This window comes from Scyliorhinus torazame, chromosome 8 (assembly GCF_047496885.1).
Source record: "Scyliorhinus torazame isolate Kashiwa2021f chromosome 8, sScyTor2.1, whole genome shotgun sequence".
NCBI classification, from domain to species: Eukaryota; Metazoa; Chordata; class Chondrichthyes; order Carcharhiniformes; family Scyliorhinidae; genus Scyliorhinus; species Scyliorhinus torazame.
In genome coordinates, this window is record NC_092714.1 from 175,083,815 (window position 1) to 175,108,773 (window position 24,959).

Consider the following 24,959-nt stretch of genomic DNA (forward strand, 5'->3'; position numbering starts at 1 on the left):
AACAATACTTTTCACTGTATACTAATTGTATACTTATTATAGTGACAATAATAAATCAAATCAAATAACATGTCATTTACCCTTGGAGAGCACAGGAAGACATTGACCATTTTGTGGCATTGGCAGTTTTGTTTGTGGACCCTACCATAGCTCACCTCCCCTGCGGTCTCCATCCAGGGAGGGTCTCCTGCTACCAGTGCCTAGGAACCAGGACCTCCTTACATTCCCAGACGGCCTGGCGGAAAACCTGCAGGAAGGCATCACCAATCCGTATGGCCACTCGTTCTCTGAACTGATACATTTGTCCACTTTGGTATGGGGTGGCAACAGCTGATTGGCATCAACAGATAAAGAGGGGAGGAAGTGGCTGCAACTCCAGGGGTCCTTAGCTGGCAGGTGGAGAGGGGATTACAATACTCCCAAGATGAAAATTGAGTCAGCGACAGCCAGATTGGTGGTGCTGGCTTGCAGGGAGTGGATGCATGTTTGGACGTCATTTAAATATTGCATCCCGACCTTTGAACGCATGAGGTAACGGTGGGGTCATTCATTTCCTGCTCACACCTGAGGCACAATTGGCCAGGCCGCTCAGACCTGAATACTAATTGGTTGGCTGTTGTGTGATTGTGTGTGGCCAACTCTCTGGCATCTGAGCGGAAGTCTGGATCACTTCCAGTCCCCCTGTTGAGACACTCGATTCTTCAACAGAATTTTTCCCGTCGATAGGGAAGGAACAAAGGGAAGACAGGGATTGATGTAGGGAGAGAAGAAGGGCATTAAGCCCCCCAGATCAGTTCCACCATCCAATTAGCTCATGGCTAATCTGTACTTCAACTTCATTTACTTTCCCTTTCTCTGTATCTTTCTGAATCAGATGAGAATGACTGCAATTATGTAGGTGGTGTGAGATTCACTATTCTCCTTTCCAGTTGCCGTGTCTGAAGTTCAAGAATCAGGTTTCCTGTTTGCGGCTATGTTTCCCCTGGGGGGTCCATGGTGCAAGTGTAGCTTCTATCCACAAGAAGAGGGCTGTTAGCAAGCCTGAAAACTAATGAAGAGTCTCACTGGTATCAATAGTCTCCACAGTAACTCTTTGGCTTGGGTAGGCATGCATGTAAGAAAGGGAATAGGCCATTCAGCCCGTCGGCTCAATTCTGTCCTTCTATTAAATCATGCCTGATCTTTTTATTTGGTTTTTCAATTTAGAGTACCCAATTCATTTTTTCAAAATTAAGATGCAATTTCGCATGGCCAATTCACCTACCCTGCACATCTGTTTTGGGGTTGTGGGGGCGAAACCCACGCAAACACGGGAAGAATGTGCAAACTCCACACGGACAGTGACCCAGAGCCGGGATCGAACCTGACCTCGGCGCCGTGAGGCGGCAGCACTAACCACTGCACCACTGTGCTTTCATGCCTAATCTTAACTCCATTCAGCCTCCTTGGTTCATAATCGTAGATAGTTTTAATGAACAAAACTCTATCAATCTCAGTCTTGGATGTCCTATGTGTCCCAGAATACTTTCAGGATTGAGTTCCAAATTTCAAAACCACTTTGAGTGAAATGTTCAGTGTTGGAGCGAAGCAGAAGTGTTGAGAGTTAACATGTCATCTTTCTGCTTGTGTCTACAGAGAGTACACAAAAGGACAACACTCTGATGACAGTGATTGGCTCTGTGGTTAAGGGATTATTGATAAAATACTGGATTTATTTCTGCACAGCCATGTTTGTCATTATTAGTTTCAATGGCAGAGTTGTGGTATATAAAATTCTCTACATCATGCTGTTTCTCTTCTGCGTGGCACTGTATCAGGTAGGTATACATTCATTATTTCTATCTAGCACTCGACACAGGACCTGCTGTGTTCTTATATTGATATGAAGGCACCAATCACTCATAAGGGATTGGGTAAACATGGTGTGGGTTCATTTATTTAGACCAAGTACATGGGAACATATATGCATACTCAGAATGCTTCCAGATACCAGCGGCAGAGCTGTGTCAGTTGTCCACAGGCCAAAAATGAAACTAAGACTGGATCACATGACACACTTCCCTTCGAGTGATGTCATGCTACTATCCCTTAAATTGCCATGTTACAACAGACCAAGGTGCCTACAAACCCCCCCCCCCCCCCCAGCCCCCAGTATACTTTTTCTGACATCAGGGGCGTCATTCTCCGCCGGCGGGAGTCTCCGTTCTGCCGGCGCTCGGGGGTTTCCCGACGGCGTGGGGGTGCCCCACAATGGGAAACCCCATTGACCGGCCGGTGTTACGGAGACTCCCGCCGGCCGGTCGGCGCAGAAATGTGGCGGGGCGGGTAGGAGAATTTCGCCCCAGTTATTGTACTTAACAGAATCAAATGTGGACTACTCCCACAACAATCACAACACATGAGAAATTATGTCTCCCAAGACGCTATAATTAATTGTAATGCACACAGGGAACAATCCTAATCCTGCATGGTAGCACAGTAGTTAGCACTGTTGCTTCACAGCGCCAGGGTCCCAGGTTCGATTCCCAGCTTGGGTCACTGTCTGTGCGGAGTCTGCATGTTCTCCCCGTGTCTGTGTGGGTTTCCTCCGGGTGCTCCGGTTTCCTCCCACAAGTCCCAAAAAACGTGCTGTTAGGTGAATTGGACATTCTGAATTCTTCCTCAGTGTAACCAAACAGATGCCGGAGTGTGGCGACTGGGGGGGTTTTCACAGAAACTTCATTGCAGTGTTAATGTAAGCCTACTTGTGACAGTAATAAAGCTTATTATATTATTATTGTACATGACGGGATCAGACGCAGGGACAATCCCAATCCGGTTATTGTACATGATGGGATCAGACACAGGGGTCAATTGTAGCATAGGTACTATTGTTAAGAAACCTATACTTAGCATAATTTGAAGTTCAGAGTCAAGACATCCATTTCCCGATGATCTTCAGACCTTTTGAGCAGGTACCAGCTAGGAAATAGGCACACGTGTGCAGCACAACCTTTTTACGTTCTTCAGGCAGAAGACTGGCCCTGCGCAGAAGAAAGAAGAACAGTGAGAAAAAGGAAGATCAGATTACTTGATACGGAGCTCCATTATCTAGTAGGTGTCCCAGGGAGCAGGGTACAGTGTCCCAGAGAGCAGGTATAAGGAGGGTGATGGTCCCAAAAGGAAGTTCTAGGTAAGGGATTAAAGACGAGGATAGAAATAGGTCCCATTATGATAAGTTAAATGAAATGGACAGAGAAATAGGCTCTGAATTAAAAGAAGAGGGCAGGGAGCAGTAGGCTCGAGAGAAGCTGTCAGTCCAAAGATGTGCAGGTTAGGTGGATTGGCCATGATAAATTGCCCTTAGTGTCCAAAATTGTCCTTAGTGTTGTGTGGGGTTACTGGGTTATGGGGATAGGGTGGAGGTGGGTAGGGTGCTCTTTCCAAGAGCCGGTGCAGACTCGATGGGCTGAATGGCCTCCTTCTGCACTGTAAATTCTATGATAATCTATGAGATCCTAAAAGGCAGCCAAAGGTTTGTGAGTCCATGCTGCGGGCCATTGGGGCAAATGTACCTCTTTAGAGCAATGTTGTTCTACTTGACATGGCTAAAGATCTGAAACCATGTTTGGAAGGTGAAGCTTGAATATATTCGGAGAGCCAGGGGAAAGGAATCTTGGACAGTGAGATTAAAACCCTGCAAAGTGGATCGTTGCTGAGATTGTTTAAGTGGGAAGGGCTTTTGGAGAAAATTCCAGGGTGGGATCATCAAAGGTGGAGATTAGAACCCTTGTGAGAAAGATGAACTTTCAATGAGAGTGCTTGGCTCACAATATGACAAACATTTGGGTGAGTTGTTGAGAAATCCATGGAATCTGGTTTGGTTGCATCTGTAGTGTGGTATGTCCACCCACAGGTGACCTGTTAATTCACATGTACCTCATACCTCCCCTCAATGTTGAAGTATAAGAGAAAGATTGTAAATTGTTTTATCTTTCTGAACATCGAACATTCAGTGCAGAAGGAGGCCATTCAGCCCATCAAGTCTGCACCGACCCACTTAAGCCCTCACTTCCACCCTATCCCCATAACCCAATAACCCCTCCTAACCTTTTTGGACACGAAGGACAATTTAGCATGGCCAATCCACCTAACCTGCACGTCTTTGGACTGTGGGAGAAAACTGGAGCACCCGGAGGAAACCCACGCACACACGGGGAGAACGTGCAGACTCCGCACAGACAGTGACCCAGCGGGGAATCAAACCTGGGACGCTGGCACTGTGAAGCCACAGTGCTATCCACTTGTTCTACCGTGCTGCCCGGTATATATACCAACTTGTATAGTAAAGTTTATTTTGTTTGTCCAAAGCTCATGGAATCTTGTCGGAGGACTGGAGAACAGCCAATGTTGTTCCTCTGTTTAAGCAGGGTAGCAAGGATAATCCAGGGAACTACAGGCCGGTGAGCCTTACTTCAGTGGTAGGGAAATTACTGGAGAGACAGGATCTACTCCCATTTGGAAGCAAATGGATGTATTAGTGAGAGGCAGCATGGTTTTGTGAAGGGGAGGTCATGTCTCACTAACTTGATAAGAGTTTTTCGAGGAGGTCACAAAGATGATTGATGCCGGGAGGGCAGTGGATGTTGTCTATATGGACTTCAGTAAGGCCTTTGACAAGGTCCCTCATGGTAGACTAGTACAAAAGGTGAAGTCACACGGGATCAGGGGTGAGCTGGCAAGGTGGATACAGAACTGGCTAGGTCATAGAAGGCAGAGAGTAGCAATGGAAGGATGCTTTTCTAATTGGAGGGCTGTGACCAGTGGTGTTCCGCAGGGATCAGTGTTTGTAGAAAAATAAATGATTTGGAGGAAAATGTAACTGGTCTGATTAGTAAGTTTGCAGACGACACAAAGGTTAGTGGAATTGCGGATAGCGATGAGGACTGTCAGAGGATGCAGCAGGATTTAGATTATTTGGAGACTTGGGCGGAGAGATAGCAGATGGAGTTTAATCCGGACAAATGTGAGGTAATGCATTTTGGAAGGTCTAATGCAGGTAGGGAATATACAGTGAATGGTAGAACCCTCAAGAGTATTGAAAGTCAGAGAGATCTAGGTGTACAGGTCCATAGGTCACTGAAAGGGGCAACACAGGTGGAGAAGGTAGTCAAGAAGGCATATGGCATGCTTGCCTTCATTGACCGGGGCATTGAGTATAAGAATTGACAAGTCATGTTGCAGCTGTATAGAACCTTAGTTAGGCCACACTTGGAGTATTGTGTTCAATTCTGGTCGCCACACTACCAGAAGGATGTGGAGGCATTAGAGAGTGTGCAGAAGAGATTTACCAGAATGTTGCCTGGTATGAGGGCATTAGCTATGAGGAGCGGTTGAATAAACTCGGTTTGTTCTCACTGGAACGTCGGAGGTTGAGGGGCGACCTGATAGAGGTCTACAAAATTATGAAGGGCATAGACAGAGTGGTTTGTCAGAGACTTTCCCCAGGGTAGAGGGGTCAATTACTAGGGGGCATAGGTTTAAGGTGAGAGGGGCAAGGTTTAGAGTAGATGTACGATGCACGTTTTTTACACAGAGGGTAGTGGATGCCTGGAACTCGCTACCGGAGGAGTTGGTGGAAGCAGGGACGATAGTGACATTTAAGGGGCATCTTGACAAATACATGAATAGGATGGGAATGGAGGGATACGGACCCAGGAAGTGTTGAAGATTGTAGTTTAGTCGGGCAGCATGGTCGGCACGGGCTTGGAGGGCCGAAGGGCCTGTTCCTGTGCTGTACATGTCTTTGTTCTTTGTTCTTTGTGGCTTTATTCACTAAGTAAATATCCTGAATCTACTGCAAACAAAATGTTATTGGTCCCTAGCCAGGCATCCCTCCATGACCCAGTATCTGACCAAGGACATGGTGAGACCAGATATAGGGAACAATCCCAGCCCCGTTACTATACATGGTGATACTACCAGTAACAGTACCATTAGTAACAGGGCACTGGGATGGAGTGACAATGTGAGGAAAGGGATTAGCATCAGTGGAGGTACAGTCAATAATACAGAGCATTGACAGAGGGGTTGCAGACTGGCAGGGGTGGTGAAGGGGAGTTACTGAACCAATTTGAGGGAACTGGATTTGCATGAGTGGAGTTATAGACAATAACTCAGGGCTCAGGCTGGAGGAATTACTAAACCAGTATGGTTCAGCAGGATAGATGCTGAGAGGTTGTTTCCTAGTATGGAAGAGTCTAGGACCAGAAGGTATGATGTTAAGTAAGGAGTCATCCATTTAAGACAGAGATGAGGAGGAATTTCTTCTATCAGAGGGTAGTGATTTATGGAATACTTTACTGCAGCGAGCTGGAGTGGTTGGGTCATTAAGTATGTTCAAGTCTGAGATGGATAGATTTTTAATCAGTGAGGGAATCGAGGGGGGAAGTGGGGTTGAGGATCATATCAGATCAGTGATGATCTCATTGAATGGCAGAACAGACTTGATGGACCAAGTGGCCTACCTCTGCTCCCACATCTTATGGTCTTGTGGGACATGGCTCTGAAATCCACACGCAACATCCACTACCCTTTATCCCCTCTTGTGTTTACAGGTACGTTACGATTGGTGGCGTCAAATCCTGAGGTATTTCTGGATCACTGTTGTGTCTTATTCAATGCTGGTGCTCATCATTATCTACACCTATCAGTTTAAAACAGTCTCCTGGCTCTTTCAGCAGAAAATGGGAATGTCCGAGGACAGGTGCAATGCTAACTCTTCTTTTCCCACTTTGTATTTATTTCCCTTTTCGTAAAATTATGGTTCACTTTAAAATAACACTTAGCCTAAACTTTCCTTTTCCACCTCGTGTCTTTCAAATCTCGATAAGGTCTCACCTCTCACAGCTAAAGAGTCGGATCTTTTCTAACATTTCTAACATTTATCATAGCTCATTGGCCATGTAAGCCTGCATGACTCAGTTGGTAGTGCTCCTGCCTCTGAGTTAGAAGGCCCTGGGTTCCAGATCCTCATCAGGACCTGTTGGTACTGGAAGAGTAATACTTGTGGTTCAGTGCAGGTTGTTAAGTCAGCCTGCAGAATCTTTCCAAACGCTCCAGTGCCATCCTCAAAGAGAGGTGAAAATGAACAATCTGTCCTGTACATAAGTTCATTCAAATCTCTGCTGTCCATACTTGAACTAGCACTAAATCTAGTTTCCCCCATCACCCCAGTGCTTCCATTAGCCGGGAATACCTCAAGTTTAAAATCTGGGCCGGAATTTTCTGGCCGTTGGGATTTTCTCTCACCACCAGCTAATGGTGCGCCACTGAGGAACGTGTCTGGGGGAACTGGAGAATCCAGCCCCTGATTGTTTTTTTCCTCTTCATTGTTCCTGTGAACTATTTTAACTATTTTATAGGTGCCATACAAATGCATGATGTGCAGTTTCCAGGGCAGGGAGATGTCTTGGTAGCCAACACTGTCTATAATCACTCGAGGTGCAGCCTCACCAGCACTTGGATATGTCATTGGGATATCGCCTGGATGATAACCCAGTGGATGTGATCGACCATCCATTGTGTACTATATTGGGTTGGCTTAAACTAAATTAAGCAAACTGATGGACAAATGAAAAGAGCAGCTCTTTAAAGGGATATGGCATTAAACAAAAACAATGGGCAAAGGAAATTTAAAACATTAAGTCAAAACCGTCAATGTAGAACTACTCATTTCCATTCCAATGATTGAATCCATCCGGTTTTATGATTGTCTGGTGATCCGTCTGCCCACATCAGCACCCTTGGTATACACCAGATTGAATTCTCCAGCCATTCCTGGTGGTGGTATTCTCTGGTGCCACCGGCAGTGCACCCCTGCCCGTGGGTGTACCAGTGGCATGAGGTGGCTTCAATGGGAATTCCCATTGACAAGCGGCGGGAGCAGAGAATCCCGCCGCCAGCGAACGATGCGCCGCCTCCCGCCGAGAAAGTCGCGGCTGGGAGGCCGAAGAATCCAATCTATTATGAATGTGGAAGATCTGAATGTTTACTTTGAAAGAACTTGCTTTTAAATTTAGCCAGGACGTTCTCAGTCTCTGCAGATCACAAAGCATCTTCAAACAGAAGAGACAGGTGAAGTGAAATTTACTGTTCTCTTCTTTTTCCTAGTTTGAAAGATCTGGGTTTGGAGCAGTATGACACGGCGGAGCTGTTTGCTAAAATCTCGCTCCCTGCCATCTTCCTCCTAGCCTGCATCTTCCAGCTGCATTACTTCCATGATCATTTCCTCAGCCTTACCGACTGTAGACAGGTCACTCCCAGGCAAGATAATCTCATCTATAGGTATGTCTCTTTAACCTTGTATTCCTTTGATTGCTGTTTTAACAATCATCACAAGAGTTCCCTTTAGAGACGCTTTATTTTGACAGAATGACAATATTGTTTTTTTTTAATAAATATTCATCCTTGGGTTGTGGATGTCGCTGGCTAAGCCAGCATTGGTTGCCCATCCTTAATTGCCTTTCAGAATGTGGTGGTGAGCTGCCTTCTGAACTGCTACAGTCCATGTGGTGTATTACACCCACTGTGCTGTTAGGAAGGCCCCACATGCAGCATGGATAACATCCAGGCTTCTGCTAATAAGTGGCAAGTAACTTGTCTACCACACAATTGTCATCCCTGATGAGAGTGAATCTAACCATCTCCCCTTGGCATTCAATGGCATTAACATTGCAGGATCTCCCCAGCAGCAACATCGCGGGGGGTGGGGGGAGGGGATGGTACCATTGTGGTGCCATTGACCAGAAACTCAACTGAACCAACTATAAAAATTCAAGAGCAAGGCTTAGAATTCTGCAGTAAGTAACTCAGTTCCTGATCCCTCGCTGTCTGTCCACCATCTATGAAGAACAGGTCAGAAATGCTCCAACAACACCCACACTCGAAACCATCCAGGACAAAGCAATCCACCTGATTGGCACCCCACCCACCACTTTATACATCCACTCCCTCCACCACCGGCGCACAGTGGCAGAAGTGTGTGCCGTCTGCAAGGTGCACTGCAACAACTCACCAAGACTCCTTTGACAGCATCTTCCAAACCTGTGACCTCCACTACCTTACAGTTCAAAGTTTTGCGTCATATGCAAATTTTGAAATTGTGCCCTGTACACCAAAGTCTAGGTAGTATATACGTCAAGAGACAGAGTAAGTCGTATTAACAACCGCTGGGGAATTCCACTGTATTCTGTTATGGGCCAGGGTTTAGAGAACCCCAAAGTGTATCATGTAGTTCACCTAACCCACAGCTTTTAATAGATTGTGGTATGGAGAGCAAACGGCCCACTCTACAGGTGTGGTACAGCAGAAATGGAAAAGTATTTTTTAAAGCAAAACAATGTTTATTCCATTAACTCAAGTTAACCTTTTTAAAACATACAGTGAACATCTTAGCAACCATTAATTCAAATACAACCCCCAAAGAATACAACACTAAGTAATCCTTAAGCTGTCCTTTTAACATGCATAAGACTTAAAAAAGAACATTTAACAGAAGCACATCAGGTTAAAGTCACTACTGAGAGCAGTTATTAGTTTTAAATCACCAAAGGATAGATTTACAGTTTTTAGATTACAGAGAGAGAGACTAATTACCCCTTCTGGCTGTGACTGCAGCTATCCAGCTCTGAAAACGAAACTAAAACACACCCTGCAGCAAACAGCCTAATACAAAAGTAAAAAGCTGACAGACAGCCCAGCTCCACCCACACTCTGGCATCACTGATAAACACCCATTTCTTATAGGTACATTTCTTAAACACCCATTTCTTAAAGGTACTCTCACATGACAATTCCTTCCTCCAGTCTAAAAAAAACTATGAACACTTTCCTGTCACTCTCGCAACGTTTTATCCTAACTGCTATTTTCCCCATGATTTAGCTTTGCTGACAAGCCTATTTTGTGGTTTCTCATTGAACACTGTTTGGAAGTTCATGTATAATACCTCAGCTGCATTGTTCCCATTAACCCTTTCTGTTAACTCATAAACAACACAAGTTAGTCAAACATGACTTGTTTTAACAAATCTGCAATAAAAACAGAATGTGCTGAAAGTGCTCAGCAGGTCCAGCAGCACCTGTGGAGAGAGATAGTTAAAAGCTGGCATTTTCTGACTCTGCTGTGCCAGGACTCGCTGCAGGGGACACGACGAGCCAGCCAAAAGTCTATTGGCTTCGACGGGCCGGGAAGACCCTGCTGACGGGCAGGACCGGAAAATCCCACCCAATGTTTCAGGTCACAACGTTCATCAGAACAGGGAAAAATTAGAGACATAAACAGAAAATACTGGACAATCTCAACAGGTCTGACAGCATCTGTGGAGAGAAAACGGAGTTGATATTTCGAGTCTGAATGATTCTTTGTCAAAATTATAAAATTAGAAATGTGGTAGGTTTTCAGGAAGGAGGGGGGTTGGGGCAGGGGAAGAGAGAAAGAGCCAGGACATGGATATTAAACACGATCACTTCACTTCACAGCCAGTATGATTGTCCATTGCTTGGAGCCAGTCTACGATTTGGAGGTGAATGTGTATGTGTGTTATTTATAAGTTTTGTCTGTGTACTATTTTTTCATACTTCTCCTTATCAACTGTTAATTTGGTTCCCGTACTGTTCTATTGCAGTGATATTAAAGTAGAAAACCGTGTTACTGTGCTCGCTGACAGGTGAGTGTGTCAATCAGTTGTGGTCATTTTTTAAAAAGTTCTTCAATGTATTTCATGCTGTTGTACAATCTGCCTGGTCTTGCTGTGCTATCACGCTGAGTCATCGTTCTGGATCTGAAACAGAAACAGCATCTGTGGAAAGAGAATGGAAGTAATGTTTCAAGTGTGGATAACTCATTGTCAAAGCTAGAAAGAACTGGAAATGTATCTCCACGACAACACCAGGGCATTTGGCCTAACTGGTTTATTGAATCATAGAATCACTACAGTGCAGAAGGAGGCCATTCCGCCCATCAAATCTGCACTGACCCTCTGAAAGAGCACCCCACGCCCCCACCCTATCCCCGTAACCCAGTAACCCGACCTAACCTTTTGGATACTAAGGGGAAATTTAACATGGCCAAACAAGCGAACTTGCACATTTTTGGGCTTTTTTGCCATGTTTATATCCCACAGGAGCCTCTTCCCATCGTGCTCTCAGATCTCTTCTTCCTCGTGCATGAATCAAGCCTCCCCTTAAAGTGTCAGTTCTTCAACCATTCCATGTGATAATGAGTTCTCCATTCACACCACTCTCTGTGTATAGAGAACCTTTCACATTTCCTCATGTCAGAAGGGAGAGCCCCGATTTTAACCTAGGCTGCAGGAGGCAAACGTGGAGCTTGCCATCACCCTGACTCAGCCATTTGAGATCCTGGGCCATCTTACAACCATAGCCTCAATCACATAGTCCAGACCCAAATCCTATCTGAACCCAGTGGGAATGACACAAGGATGGACAGTCAGGGGCAGAGTGAGCACAGTGGAAGGCCACCAAAGGGGAGTCAAGAAAATTATTTCCAGCAGTCAGCTAAGTGCATTGGGAAGGCATAGAATTGCAAGGGGGAAGAGTAAGGCCTAGGGCAGGGCTAAACAAGAGGAAGCATCATTGGGCAAGAGCATCGTACATGCCACATGAGGTTGAAATCAAGTTGTGATCTGAACGACCACATTGCATTTTGCCTTTTATGCTCCAATTACCTGTTGATAAAAACACATCTGATGAAAAGATTAAGAGTAAGAATGCCACGTAGACATAGTAAATGCTACCCTGCCCTGATTTTAATATACTGGATGCCCCCTTCACATTGGCTGCAGTGGACTGGGGTGGGTGGGGGGAACATTGTGATGGTTGCTGGGGAGTGGCGGGGGGGGGGCAGGGGGAGGTGCAGGCGTTGGGGTGCAAAATCAGGACTGAGGCATTTAAAGTTCCTGCTGAATGGACTTTTGTAACGATGAAATTCTTGCACCACAATCTAACCCAGCTCTCAAATTCTTTTAATGCAAATTATATTTTGTACAGTGTTGTTGCGAAGGCTGTCTAACGTGTCAATAATTAAACCTAAGTAAATAAAACATTGTTTATTATCAATAGAAACAGTTTTACTACAGTGTGGAGAGCAACCATTTTCTTAGAATCCTTACAGTGCAGAAGGAGGCCATTCGCCCCATCGAGTCTGCACGAACCCTCCGAATGAGCACTCTATCTCAGCCCACCCCCACCCTATCCCTGTAAACCCACGCATTGATCGGGGCCAATCTACCTACCCTGCACATCTTTGGACAATTCTGTGCACAAGCAGATCCCAAAAGCAGATGAGACTATTAAACCATTGCTCTTTTGCCGGTATAAGTCTTGACTCCTCTTCAACTAGTATTCTAAAATATTCCACATCCACAACAGCACAGTCCCCATTTTCAAACCTCATCCAGAGAGAGGACTGCATCTTCAACAATGCTGCACTCACCCAGAACTCCTCAGATCACCTCAAGTCCTGGAGGAGGATCCAGACCCACAAGCTGTGGCCTCACAAGTAAGGGTGACACTGTCAACCAAACTGATATCAGTAGAAACAAATACTGAAACATGAGTTTAAATGTTAATCTATCATGTTTATTTTACAGTATTAAAGCTGGTGCTGAGAGGTTGAGCAAGAGGTGAGTTCTATGAATATGCAGCTGCAGTTAGAGTTTATCTGACACGATTAGTTTATTCATCGTCAGCATCAATAAATTTAGTTTTATCAGCTTGTTGATGAAATTCAATAGTTCCAATTCAGGAGATATTATTGACCCTTTAAGATGTAATATCAAGAAAAAGCTGAAGGCACTAGATACTGCAAAGGCTCTGGGCCCTGACAACATTCTGGTAATAATACTGAAGATTTGTGCTCCAGATATTTCCACGCCCCTAGCCAAGCAGTTCCAGTATTTCTACAACACTGGCATCTGCCCGGTAATGTGGAAAATTTCCCTGGTGAGGAAATTGACTTTGAACAACCATAACCCTCCACAAAAGGAGGACAAATCCAACCGGGCCAATTCCCGACCCATAAATTTACGCTTGATCATCAGCAAAGTGATGGAAGGGGTCATCAGCAGTGCTATCAAGCGGCACTTATACAGGAATAACCTGCTCATGGACACTCAGTTTGGGTTCCGCCAGGGTCACTCAGCTCCTGATCTCATTACAGCCTTGGTTCTAACATGGACAAAGGGACTGAACTTATAAGGTGAGGAGAGAATGACTTCCCTTGACATGGATGGATGGATTGCTTTGTTTATTGTCACGTGTACCGAGGTACAGTGAAAAGTATTTGTCTGCAAGCAGCTCAAACAGATCATTTAGTACATGAAAATAAAATAAAACAAAAATACAAAGTAGGACAACAAAAGGTACACAAAGTAAATACATTGGCACTGGCATCGGGTGCAGCATACAGGAGTGTAGTATTAATCAGGTCAGTCCATAAGACAGTCGTTTAGGAGTCTGCTAACAGTGGGGAAGAAGCTATTTTTGAAACTGCTCATGCGTGTTCTCAGACCTTTATCTGAGGCATCAAGGCAACATAGTACCCAATTACTATTTTCCAATTAAGGGGCAATTTAGTGTGGCAAATCCACCTACCCTGCACACCTTTTTGAGTTGCAAGGGTGAGACCCACGCAGACACAGGGAGAATGTGCAAACTCCACATGGACAGTGGCCCGGCGCCGGGATCAAACCCAGGTCCTTGGCGCTGTGAAGCAGCAGTGCTAACCACTGCGCCACCGTGCTGCCCTTGACATCAAGGCAACATTTTACTGAGCATGGCATCAAGTAGCCCGAGCAAAACTCAAGTCGATGCAATCAGGGGGAAATTCTTCATTGCTTGGACTTGTATCGAACATAAGGGATGCTGGTTATGGGTGTTCAAAGTCAATTTCCTCAGCTCCAAGTAATCACTACAGGGGTTCCTCAGGGGAGTGTCCTGGACCCAACCATCTTCAGCTGCTTCATCAGCGATCTTCTTCCACTTCTTCCATCACAAGTCCATAAGTGGGGATGTTCACTGATGACAATGTTCAGCACCATTCATGACTCCTCAGATACTGAAACAGCCCATGCCCAAATGCAGCAAGAACTGGACAAGTAATATGCACCACACAAGTATCAGACAATGATCACCTCTGACAAGAGAGAATCAAACCATCTCCCCTTGACATTCAATGGCATTACTATCATTGAAAACCGCCTCATCATCAACATCCTACAAGGTTATCAATAACCATAAACTGAATTGGACTAGCCATATGTATACTGTGGCTACAAGGGCAGATCAGAGCCTGGGAATTCTTTGGGGGCTCACTCACCTCCTGACTCCCCAAAGCCTGTCCACCATCCACAAGGCACAAGTCAGGAATGTGATGGAATACTTGCCATTTGCCTGGCTGATTGCAGCTCCAGCAGCAGTCAAGGGTGGACATAGGGAAGTTGTTTCCATTAACAGGGGAGACTAGGACCCGGGGGCACAGCCTTAGAATAAAAGGGAGTCACTTTAGAACAGAGATGAGGAGAAATTTCTTCAGCCAGAGAGTGGTGGGTCTGTGGAATTCATTGCCACAGAGGGTGGTGGAGGCCAGGACGTTGAGTGTCTTTAAGACAGAAGTTGATAAATTCTTGATTTCTCGAGGAATTAAGGGCTATGGAGAGAGAGCGGGTAAATGGAGCTGAAATCAGCCATGATTGAATGGTGGAGTGGACTCGATGGGCCGAATGGCCTTACTTCCACTCCTATGTCTTATGGTCTCATGGTCTTAAGAAGCTCGACACCATTCAGCACAAAGCAGCCTATTTGATTGGCACCCTTTCCACAAACATTCACTCTCTCCAACGCTGACACACGGTGGCAGCCATGGCACCATCTATAAGATGCACTGCAGGAACACACCTAGGCTCCTTCAACAGAACCCAACAAAGCTTGAACTCTGTCACCCTAGAAGGACAAGGGCAGCAGATCCCTGGGAACATCACCATCTACAAGTTACTTCTGAGTCACTCGCCATCCTGACTTGGGAACATATCATTGTTCCTTCACTGTCGCTGGGTCAAAATCCTGGAACTCCATCCCTAACAGCACAGGGGGTGCACCTGCGCAACGTGGACAGCGGTTTAAGAAGGCAGCCCACCACCATCTTCTGAAGGGCAATTGGGAATGGGTAACATTCCATGAAAGAATTGAAAAAGTTACCTGCAGCTCAATGGCAGTATCTGTGTCAGAAAATGCTGAGCTCTGAGATCTCCCTCCAGAGATATGAGCACAGGATAACAGCTATCACTGGGGAGCAATAAAGACGGAAGTGCCATTTTTCAGCTAAACTTAAAACTATAGCTCCCATCATTCCCATCAGGTAATCATTGCAGAGCATTTTTCGACCATAATGATGGTACTCAAAAACTCTTGTATGTAATTCAGTCTGAATTTCACTGAAAGTGGACGAAGGTAATGTTTTCACCAGTTAGTCTGTTTGTCTGTAAATAATATACCTGGAAAACTAATATAAGGATTTCAATGAAACTTTATACACGAGGAGAACTCATTAGTTTTTGGTGAAGGTGCAGATCTGGATTCAGATGCTGGAATTTTTTAAAAGACCCATTAATATTGAGATTTAGGGCGCATTAACATTAAAAAAAATAATGTTGATGATTATTTTAGAATGTGCTAGATTGCCTGTGGTAGAAATTTTCACAGCTGTCAACATGTGAGCAGAGTTTTCAGAGCAAGTTGTTTGCTTGTAGTCTGGCCTAGAACTTCCTCGGTGAGATGGAAGCTCTTAATAAAAAGATAATTTTTCAGCTGTGTAGCTACAGAGCATCAACAAAGTAGGGGAAAGTCTCCAGGTAGAATTGCATAATTGTATTAATGTTAAGTTAACACAGATTGGTGGAAGGATGGACCTAGTGAATGGCAAATATTTTTTTTTCCAGAAACTATTTTGAATGATTTGATTCACTTTCTCCCGAATGACCATTTAGGATTGATCCTCTTTATTATTCCTTAATAATTGCTCATTGGTAGACTTCTTGCCGCTTTGCGTTTGATATTGTCTGACACGTTGCTGTTTCAGTTGCCTAAAGTTTGGCATTGCTAAATTGAATGAAGACATATCAGTTTTAAAATATGAATAGATGTATAGACTTTGCATGTGTGTCTAGCAGAAGAAGATGGTGCTGAAGATAAGCCTGTTACTTATTTAGTAAGGTACAATCTGATCTTCCCCAATCTGAACATGCTGTTTAAACAGTGATGAAAAGAGGAATAAGATAGACCCCATGACCTGATAAAGGAACGGTTTATTCTCAGTTATATAGCCAAACACTTACGAGCTGTTTTGTTTTGATAGGTTGATTGATCAACACAGCGATAACATTGGAAGCAGCAGCATTAACACCTTAGAGAAGTTCAACTTTGAGCCTAAGGAGACAAGCTCAGAGCAGGCGGAAGAAGCAGATATGAAAGGTTCCTCCCCTTGGGATTTTTCTTTCTCATTGGAATGTATCTGTTCTGTGTGTTTCGAAATATCCTTTAAAATGTTTGCCATTGCATCTCTATTGACCTACCCTTCAATCTAAGTTGCCAGTTCACTTTAGCTAGCTCTGCTTTCATGTCCTCATAATTGTCCTCATTCAAGTTTACAATACACATCTTAGACCCACTCTTCTCTCCGTCAAACTGAATATAAAATTCAATCATATTCTGATCACTGTTAACTACGGGTGCCTTCACTCTGAGGCCATTAATTAATCCCACCATGCCAGATCTAGGGCAGGATTTATCGTCTGTTCATGCGGTGGGAAATTCCAGTCCCATGCCGGAGCGCAGGTTTCACGGCGACGCAGGGTGCACTCAACGGAAATCCCGTTGACAACGGTGGGACCGGTAGGTCCAGCTGATGAGCCGCCACTGCAAAACACGTGGCGGGGTAGTTGGTAAATCCCACTTCTCGCATAGAGTATTCCCTGGTTGGCTCCAGAAGGTGCTGTTCCAAGAAACTATCCCGAAAACATTCTATGAATTCCTAGGCTATCTTTGCCCATGTGATTTTTCCAGTCTATATATAATTTAAAATCCCCCATAATCATCAGTGCACCTTTCTGACAAGATCCCATTGTTCCTTCCTTTATGCCTGTCCTACTGTTGCTGTTAGGGGACCTGTAAACCATTCCAACAACTGACTTCTTGCATTTATCATTTCTCAACTCTACCAAACCGCTTCCGCACCTTAGTTTCCTGAACATAGGTCATCCCTCTCCATCGTGCTAATACAATTATTATCCAACAGAGCAACCCCTCAATCCTTTCCTAGTTTCCTGCCCTTCCTAAATGCCATGTTTCGTTCAATATCAAGATCCCAATCTATGTCATCCTGCAGCCATATCTCTCTAATGGCTATCAGATTGTACTTATTTATTTATTTTTGCACTATAAATTCAACTGTTTTGTTTCGAATGCAACATGCACTCAGATACTTGATGGAATGCAACATAGATTTACCAGAATGATACCTGGGCTTCAGAGGTTAAATTACAAGGAAAGATTACAGAAACTAGGGTTGCATTTCCTGGAATTGTGATGATTTGAATTGATTAAAGTTTTCAAAATAAGGGTAGATAGAGAGAAGATATTTCTACTGATTAGAGAGCCGAGGACTAGGTCACACAGTCTAAAATTTAGAGCCAGACCTTATGGGAGTAAAACGAGGAGATGTTTCCTCGCACAAAAAAATGGTAGAAGTTCAGGACTCTCATCCACAAACAACAATTGATGTTGGATCAAGTATTAAGTTTGAGATAAATAAGTTTTTGTTAACCAAAATTCTTAAAAGGATCTGGGGGGAAAGTGGGTAAATGGAGTTAGGTCACTGTTGTAACCTGCACAGATCCTATTGGGTAGGGACAATTAGTTACCCCATGGACTATTTTGAGGCCAAACAATTATATGAAAAGAAACAAACTTAGAGACAAATCAAAAAGGGCTGATAGGGGCCCTGCCCAAATTAAATAAAGATCAACGGAAATTTAACAAACATTAAATCAAAGAGCGATTAAAACCTCCCTTTGCCTCATTCCAGCTCAAAGAAGCAGAAGGGGCAGCAGCAAGCAGACCCACAGCCTCCAGGTAGCTGCGATATTGATCAAGTCACTACCCCTCTCCCTCTGGCACTGAGAAAGAATCATAGATTCATAGACTTTACAGTGCAGAAGGAGGCCATTCGGCCCATTCAGCCTGCACTAGCCCTTGGAAAGAGCACCCTACCTATCCCCACACCTCTACCCTATTCCCACACCTCCACCCTATCCCCGTAGCCCCACCTAAACTTTTGTGGTCACTAAGGGCAACTTAGCATAGCCAATCCACCTAACCTCCACATCTTTAGACTGTGGGAGGAATCTGGAGCACCCGGAGGAAACCCACGCAGACACTCGGAGAATGTGCAGACTCCACAGACAGTGACCCAACCTGGGAATCAAACCTGGGACCCTGGAGCTGTGAAGCAACTGTGCTAACCACCGTGCTGCACCCCCTCTCCCTCCTTCAGTGTGGTAGCAGGCCAGCCAATACCTCCCATTGCCTGGCCTCATTCCAAGTCAAATAAGTAGAAGGGGCAGCAAACAGAAACTAAGCCTGCAAGCTGGGCGGCAGTAGCACAGTAGTTAGCACTGTTGCTTAACAGCACCAGGATCCCAGGTTCAATTGCTGGCTTGGCTCACTGTCTGTGCGGGTTTCCTCTGGGTGCTCCGGTTTTTGAATTCTCCCTCAGTGTACATGAACAGGCGCCGGAATGTGGCGACTAGGGGCTTTTCACAGTAATTTCATTGCAGTGTTAATGTAAGCCTACTTGTGACATGAATAAAGATTTTTTTAATAAAGAAGCTGCTGAAAGCAAGACCCCGCCAAACACACAACCTGCATGTACCAGGATTTATTTTAGTTTATTGACAGGTCTGTTGTACCAAAAAAACAAAGCAATTACAAGACAATTAAATAAAACCATAAACAGGCAAGAATAAACATTCCACCTTTACAAAGGAGACAAACCAAATCTCAGAATGACATGAACCAAAAAACGGGAAGCAGTACAATGAAGGTACCAGCACCCAAATCAACCCGCTGCTCCCCCCCCCCCCCCAGCTCCAAACAGCAGACTCAAATCAGTGGAAAGCCGCTGGGGTGATGCGTTGATGCACCAGAAAGTCACACTGGCTCAGAGCACCGCAGAAGAGCAAAGGAGTGCCCCACTCAGGATAAATGAATTGTAGCTAATAAGCACACAGCCACCCAATAGCAACAGTACAAAAGGATACCAGCATCTAAATCAACCTGCCATTCCCTACCCCTCCCACAGCACCCGACTGCAGGGCACAGCGGAAGAGCGAGGGAGCACGCTGTTCCACGAGCTAAGCTGCAGACCAAAGAGGCAGCAGCTGACAAACACAAGCAATACACAATCGACAGTACAAAAACTCTCCCTCCCTCCCGCAATCCCAGCAGTAGACCTGTGTGGTATAGGTATTACGGTACCTGATAGGCTGAAGCACCATTGGTGGAAACTGTATGCTTTCTATTGGTTAGGATGTGTGGTAGCTCCGCCCTGCTAGGTGGGGTATAAGAACCCGTGCCGCCCCAGCAGCCTTCATTCTGTACCTGAGCTGCTGGGGGAAACATCTAGCTTATTAAAGCCTTCAGTTGGACTACAACCTTGCTTTAATGGTCATTGATTGTGCATCAACCTGCATCAGTGGAAAATCGCTAAACCAATCCACCAGAAAGGTCACACTGACACAGAGCATGGCGGAAGGGAGAGAGAGCAGCACCCCTCCCCCTCTCCAGCGCTGACAGTGATCCCAAAAACTCCAGGGCACCAGCAGCAAGAAAATGAAATGAAATGAAAATCACTTATTGTCACAAGTAGGCTTCAAATGAAGTTACTGTGAAAAGCCCCTAGTCGCCACATTCCGGCGCCTGTTTGGGGAGGCTGGTATGGGAATTGAACCGTGCTGCTGGCCTGCCTTGGTCTGCTTTCAAAGCCAGCGATTTAGCCATGTGCTAAACAGCCCCTGAGGGGCCACAGCAGACAAGCCCACAGCCTCTAGTCAGTAAACAGTAAACAACATTACAATAACAAGCATACAATTTCCAAACACGACATATAAACAGGCAACAATACAAAAAAGCGACATTTTACACTGCTTCCAAACCGGGAGCAGTAAATACTCACCAGCACAATAAAGTCACCATTAGTCCACAAGGTATCTCAGCACAACCTTCAAGTTATTCAGTGGAATTGGGCCGCCACCCCTCCTCCCCTGCAGGACCAGCATCTGATCACCTGACACCACCCAGTCCAAGGTCCGGGCCACAGGAATAAAGGAGGGAGTAGTAAGCAACTCAGGCTTCAAAACATGAAACAGTCAAAAGCCAATAAACAGTCAATATTGCAAATAGAGTACCAGCAAACTGCAAGTGTAAACCCTCCCTGTCTTCAGCCCAGAGTAAGCCAGTCTTCCCCTTGCCTCACTCTCGGTCAAAGAAGCAGAAGGGGCAGCACCGAGCAGACACAAAGTCCCAAATAGTTGTAGTAACACTCCTCATCTCTCGTCCCCTCTGGCATTTCCAGCAGCGGACTCTCAAGGCAGAAACAATCATTACTGGAAGCCTCACAAACACAGAGCATAGCAGAAGGGACGGGAAAGCATTCCTTCCCTGTCTTCAGTCCGGTAGCAGGCCAAAACCTCCCCTTGCCTCACTCCAGGTCAAAGAAGCAGAAGGTAACACCAAGCAGACCCACAGCTTCCAGGTAGCTGCAGTTTTATCCAAAACATTAATCCTCCTCTCCCTTTTCCTCCGGCACTGAGAAAGCACCCCTATGCACGCTTCAGTCCAGTATCAGGCCAGCCAAGATCTCCCCATTGCCTGGCCTCACTCCAGGTCAAAGAAGCAGAGGGGCAGAAAACAGAAATTAAGCCTCCAAGCAGTTTGCTGCTGAAAGCAGGAGCACGCAGAACACACAACCTCCAGCCACCTGGAGAAATGGGAATATGAGCTCCCTCGATAAGGGAGGATTGTTAACATTTTCTGTTGTATAAATAGAGCCAGCCAGTTCACTATTAGCGAGAGAGAAGACTAGTAGAGAAGTACTGATGCTGTGTAAATATTAGTGCAAATAAAGTTGAGTTTCGTTTGACTCACAAACTTGTGTTGGACTCTACGTGGCCCTCACAAAAGTCACAAATCAGTCTAGGTCTCATTGAAAGGTAGAACAGGCACGAGGGGGGGAAATGTTGCTGTTCCAATGTTCCCTGCCTCTGATCACTATCCAATGGTGAGTGAGTGGTGTGGAGGCTCGTCTGTGAAACCATCAATCAAATCACTGCCTAAACTAACACACGTAAAATGGCTGATTGGGTGAGATAACTGCAAGGTCCGCTGTAGTACTGGACCCAGCATTAGTGTTTACCTCAGAAATTCTGAGAATCTTGTGCTTGTTCCCTTTCATCATTCAGGATATCCAAATCCCTGGGGCATGGTGATTGACAGGTTGGCTACCCTTTTCTTGCGCTTCCTGGAAATGGTGCATCAAGCCCAAGTCTTGGTGTGGAGATTCCTGGAACTGCACATCATCAAGATCATCTCTTCCTTTATTATCGGGATTACATTAAAAGAGGTGAGAACATTAACATGGACAGAAATGATAGTTCTAAGGAGAAATCGATGATGCTGTACTCCGTGAATGGTGTTTAAATCAGGTGAAGCTAAAGAAGAAGGAGGAGTTTTGACGCATTCAATGCAAAAACATGTCCAACCAATACAAAGCAGTAATTAACAGCCAATAGAGCTGTAGATTGACGGCAAGACACATTTCATGTGAAAAAATGAGAAAAACCTTCTGGTTCACAAGAAACAGGGGGCACGATTTAGAGGCCTTCTCATGTCTGACTTGGTGACGCGACAAGGCCGTTGAATCTTGTGAGAGGCATTTTGCGAGATCCGCGATGCTTGAGACGTCTCGTAAGATTCAATTGAATCTTGCGAGAAGTTGTGATCTGGATGTCGCTCACACTAGATCACGTCATTAGGCCCATTTAAATATGTATGAGCTGGATTCTCCAGGCACCCAGGAACTAACGGCCTCCCCAGTGAGGCCTTGACTGGCACCGTTTAGTATTGATCCACACAAACATGGACCAAGCATAATGGCACCTAGGGGGTTTCACAGGCCATTGGAGTTCCCTGGGTGGTCAGGGACAGGTCAGGGTGGCACCCTGGCTCTCCCTCTGGCACCTGAGAACCTTGACACTGCCAGGGTTCCAGGATGACAATGCCAGGGTGCCCAAATGCCAGAGTGGCACTGCCAAGGGTCAGGGCCTGAGGGGGGCCATGCCCATGAAAGGTTGGTGACGAGGGTATGAAGGGTTTTGGGGTGAAGAGTAGGTATGAAGGGGCCTCATAAAGGTTGGGGGAGATGAAGGTGGGGGTCCTGAAAGTGGGGAGCCTAAAAGGGGGTGTGGGGGGCCTGAAAAGAGGGGGACCTCAACGACCCCAAAATGGGGTGTCCTCACTTGGGAATATGTGGGGTAACGCTTATGTGTGCCGGGGGTGACATTGTTCATGGGTGGGGGGGTGTGGGGGTCCCTCAAGCTCACTTAGAGATCAGGACACCTTTTCAAAATGGTGGCCCGATCTCTGAGGATCCACCTCGCTGGCGGGTTCAGCTCCCCACTGTTGAAAACATTTCAAAGTGTCGTCTGGACTGGGGAGAAACTCCCCAAAGCCCCGAAAAATGACTAAGGGCGCGATTTAACAGCCGTGGTGCACTTGAGAGAGAGTGCAACGCAGCGTTAGATCACGAAAGGCTAAAATCGGGAAAGGTGTCTGGCGTCGATCAGTTTGCGATCTAACCGGCTTGTCCCCATTGGCAAATACCGAATCCCGCCGCAGCGTGGCAAGAAACCAATAATCACCAATCGCCACACAGTTAACGGAAAAGACCAATTATCTAACAGCTGTGATCTATCTGCCTCCCCAGCAAGCGGTCATGCGGGTGCCTATTAGTACGACTTTTTAAAAACACGAAGCTGGCACAATGGCTGCTGTGGGGACATGAAGGGAGGAGCCACCTTCCCCTCCGGACGGTGCCCCAGTGCTTGGTTGGGCAGGGGGGGGCAGCCTCGGTCGGAGAGGATGTGGACAGCCATCGGGGGGGGGGGGGGGGGGGGGGGGGTGTTGGGGGGGGGGGGTGTTGGGGGGGGGGGGGGGTTGGCTGCCGTCAGTGGAGGGTGAGGGCCCTGGCCTGGTGGGTGGGGGGGGATGCCTCAGTGCCCATGGTTCCGCCATGTCACGCCCTTGAACGGGGCAACTCCTGCCCTTGCCTGTCTGTCCCCACCGACCACCCATAACTCCCCCTGACCATGGCAGCCTCTGACCGTGCAGCTGAGGGCTATTGCTCATAGGGAATTGGCAATCGTAGTTAAGTGAGCACTTCACAGCACCCAATGGATTCCCATGGGGAGCCATGCCATGTGGCATGTGGGAGTTATTGCCTATCATCCCAATCAAACCATGATGCCTGGACAATAGGCTTGAACATCACAGGAAGCGACATCTAGGACTCAGCAGCCAACATGCGAACACCCAGATGCTGGGCCCCGGCACCGGGGAGATTTCCGTGACCAGAGGGTGGGTGGGTGCACTGGGGAGAGGTCCAGCGCCCGGTCCAGGTAATGTTAAGAGCGGGTGTTTGAAGTACAGGATCTGGGGTCCAGTGACCAGAGGCCTCTGCTGCGGCTGGGGGTGCATAGGTAGCACGTGTCAGATGGCAGGGAATGTGAGTGGGGAGAGGGGGGGAGCCATGGGGGACTGGAGGGTCGCAGGGTGGAAGACCCACTGGTTGTCTGTCTCTCACACCCTCTCCAATTCCTTACAGATATTACAGGAGATGGATAATACCTTGGACCCGGTGGAAGCTGCCCTTGTGGTGCTGCTTGCAGGCCTGGCAGCCAGATGCCAGGGAAGGCAGTGGTAGCAGCGTCGACAGAGGCTCGGGGTGGCAGCCCATGTGCAAGGCCCCCCACACACCCTGAGGATCCAGCCGCCCATCAGGCCAGAGAGGGACCCAGAGGAGGATGCCTGTGATGGCCCAAGGTGCACAGGTGTCCCGAGTCCTTCAAACAGATGACAGACAGTGTGCGCCGCAGGAGGCGCTCCCTCAACAAGGGGACAGTACGGCACCTGTGCCATTTCTTTGCAGACTTGGTGGAGGAGGATATTGCTTCCGGTAGTCGTCAAGGTCACCATGGCCCTGAACTTTTACATCTCAGGATCATGCCAGGGCTTGAGTGGGGACTGGTGCAGCATTTCACAAGCTACAACCCACAAGTGTATCCGTGAAGTTACGGATGCCCTGTTTGCCCGGACAGAAAACAATATAAAATTTGACAAGGACCAGGCCCAACTCCAGATCCAGGGGGTAATGGATGGCACGCATGTCCCCTTGCGTGCACCGGGGGGTTGGGGAGTGCCCTACATCAACAGGGAGGGGTCCGCTACATGAACATCCAGCTCGCGTGTGACCACCACATGAAGATCATGCGCATGTGTGCAAGCTCCCCAATGAGTGCGCATGACAGCTACACCCTGGGATAGCAGAAATTCCCGGCCTCTTCGAGGACCACCCCAGGATGGCCGGTTGGCTCTTGGGGAATAAGGGGTACTTTCTTATGACCTGGCTAATGATGCCAGTATGGAGACTGGTGACCCATGTGGAGACCCGATACAATGAGGCGCATGCGGTGCATAGGACTCCTCAAAATGCGGTTCTGATGCCACGACCGCTCTGGCAGTCGATAACCTGCTATGAGCTGAGTGCTGGTGCTCCTCAATCTATGCCATAG

At 46.5% G+C, this 24,959-nt stretch overlaps 1 protein-coding gene across 1 annotated transcript in view; it reads left to right on the top strand.

Moving 5' to 3' along the window:
- Positions 1–24,959, top strand: part of LOC140428896 (piezo-type mechanosensitive ion channel component 2-like) — a 319,011-nt gene that overhangs the window by 71,108 nt on the left and 222,944 nt on the right. Inside the window, exons 13-19 of the mRNA XM_072515544.1 lie at positions 1,636–1,817; positions 6,597–6,745; positions 8,152–8,325; positions 10,665–10,706; positions 12,651–12,683; positions 16,412–16,527; positions 21,573–21,733. Of these exons, the coding sequence (XP_072371645.1) occupies positions 1,636–1,817; positions 6,597–6,745; positions 8,152–8,325; positions 10,665–10,706; positions 12,651–12,683; positions 16,412–16,527; positions 21,573–21,733 (857 nt within the window). The remainder of the gene's footprint in view (positions 1–1,635; positions 1,818–6,596; positions 6,746–8,151; positions 8,326–10,664; positions 10,707–12,650; positions 12,684–16,411; positions 16,528–21,572; positions 21,734–24,959) is intronic.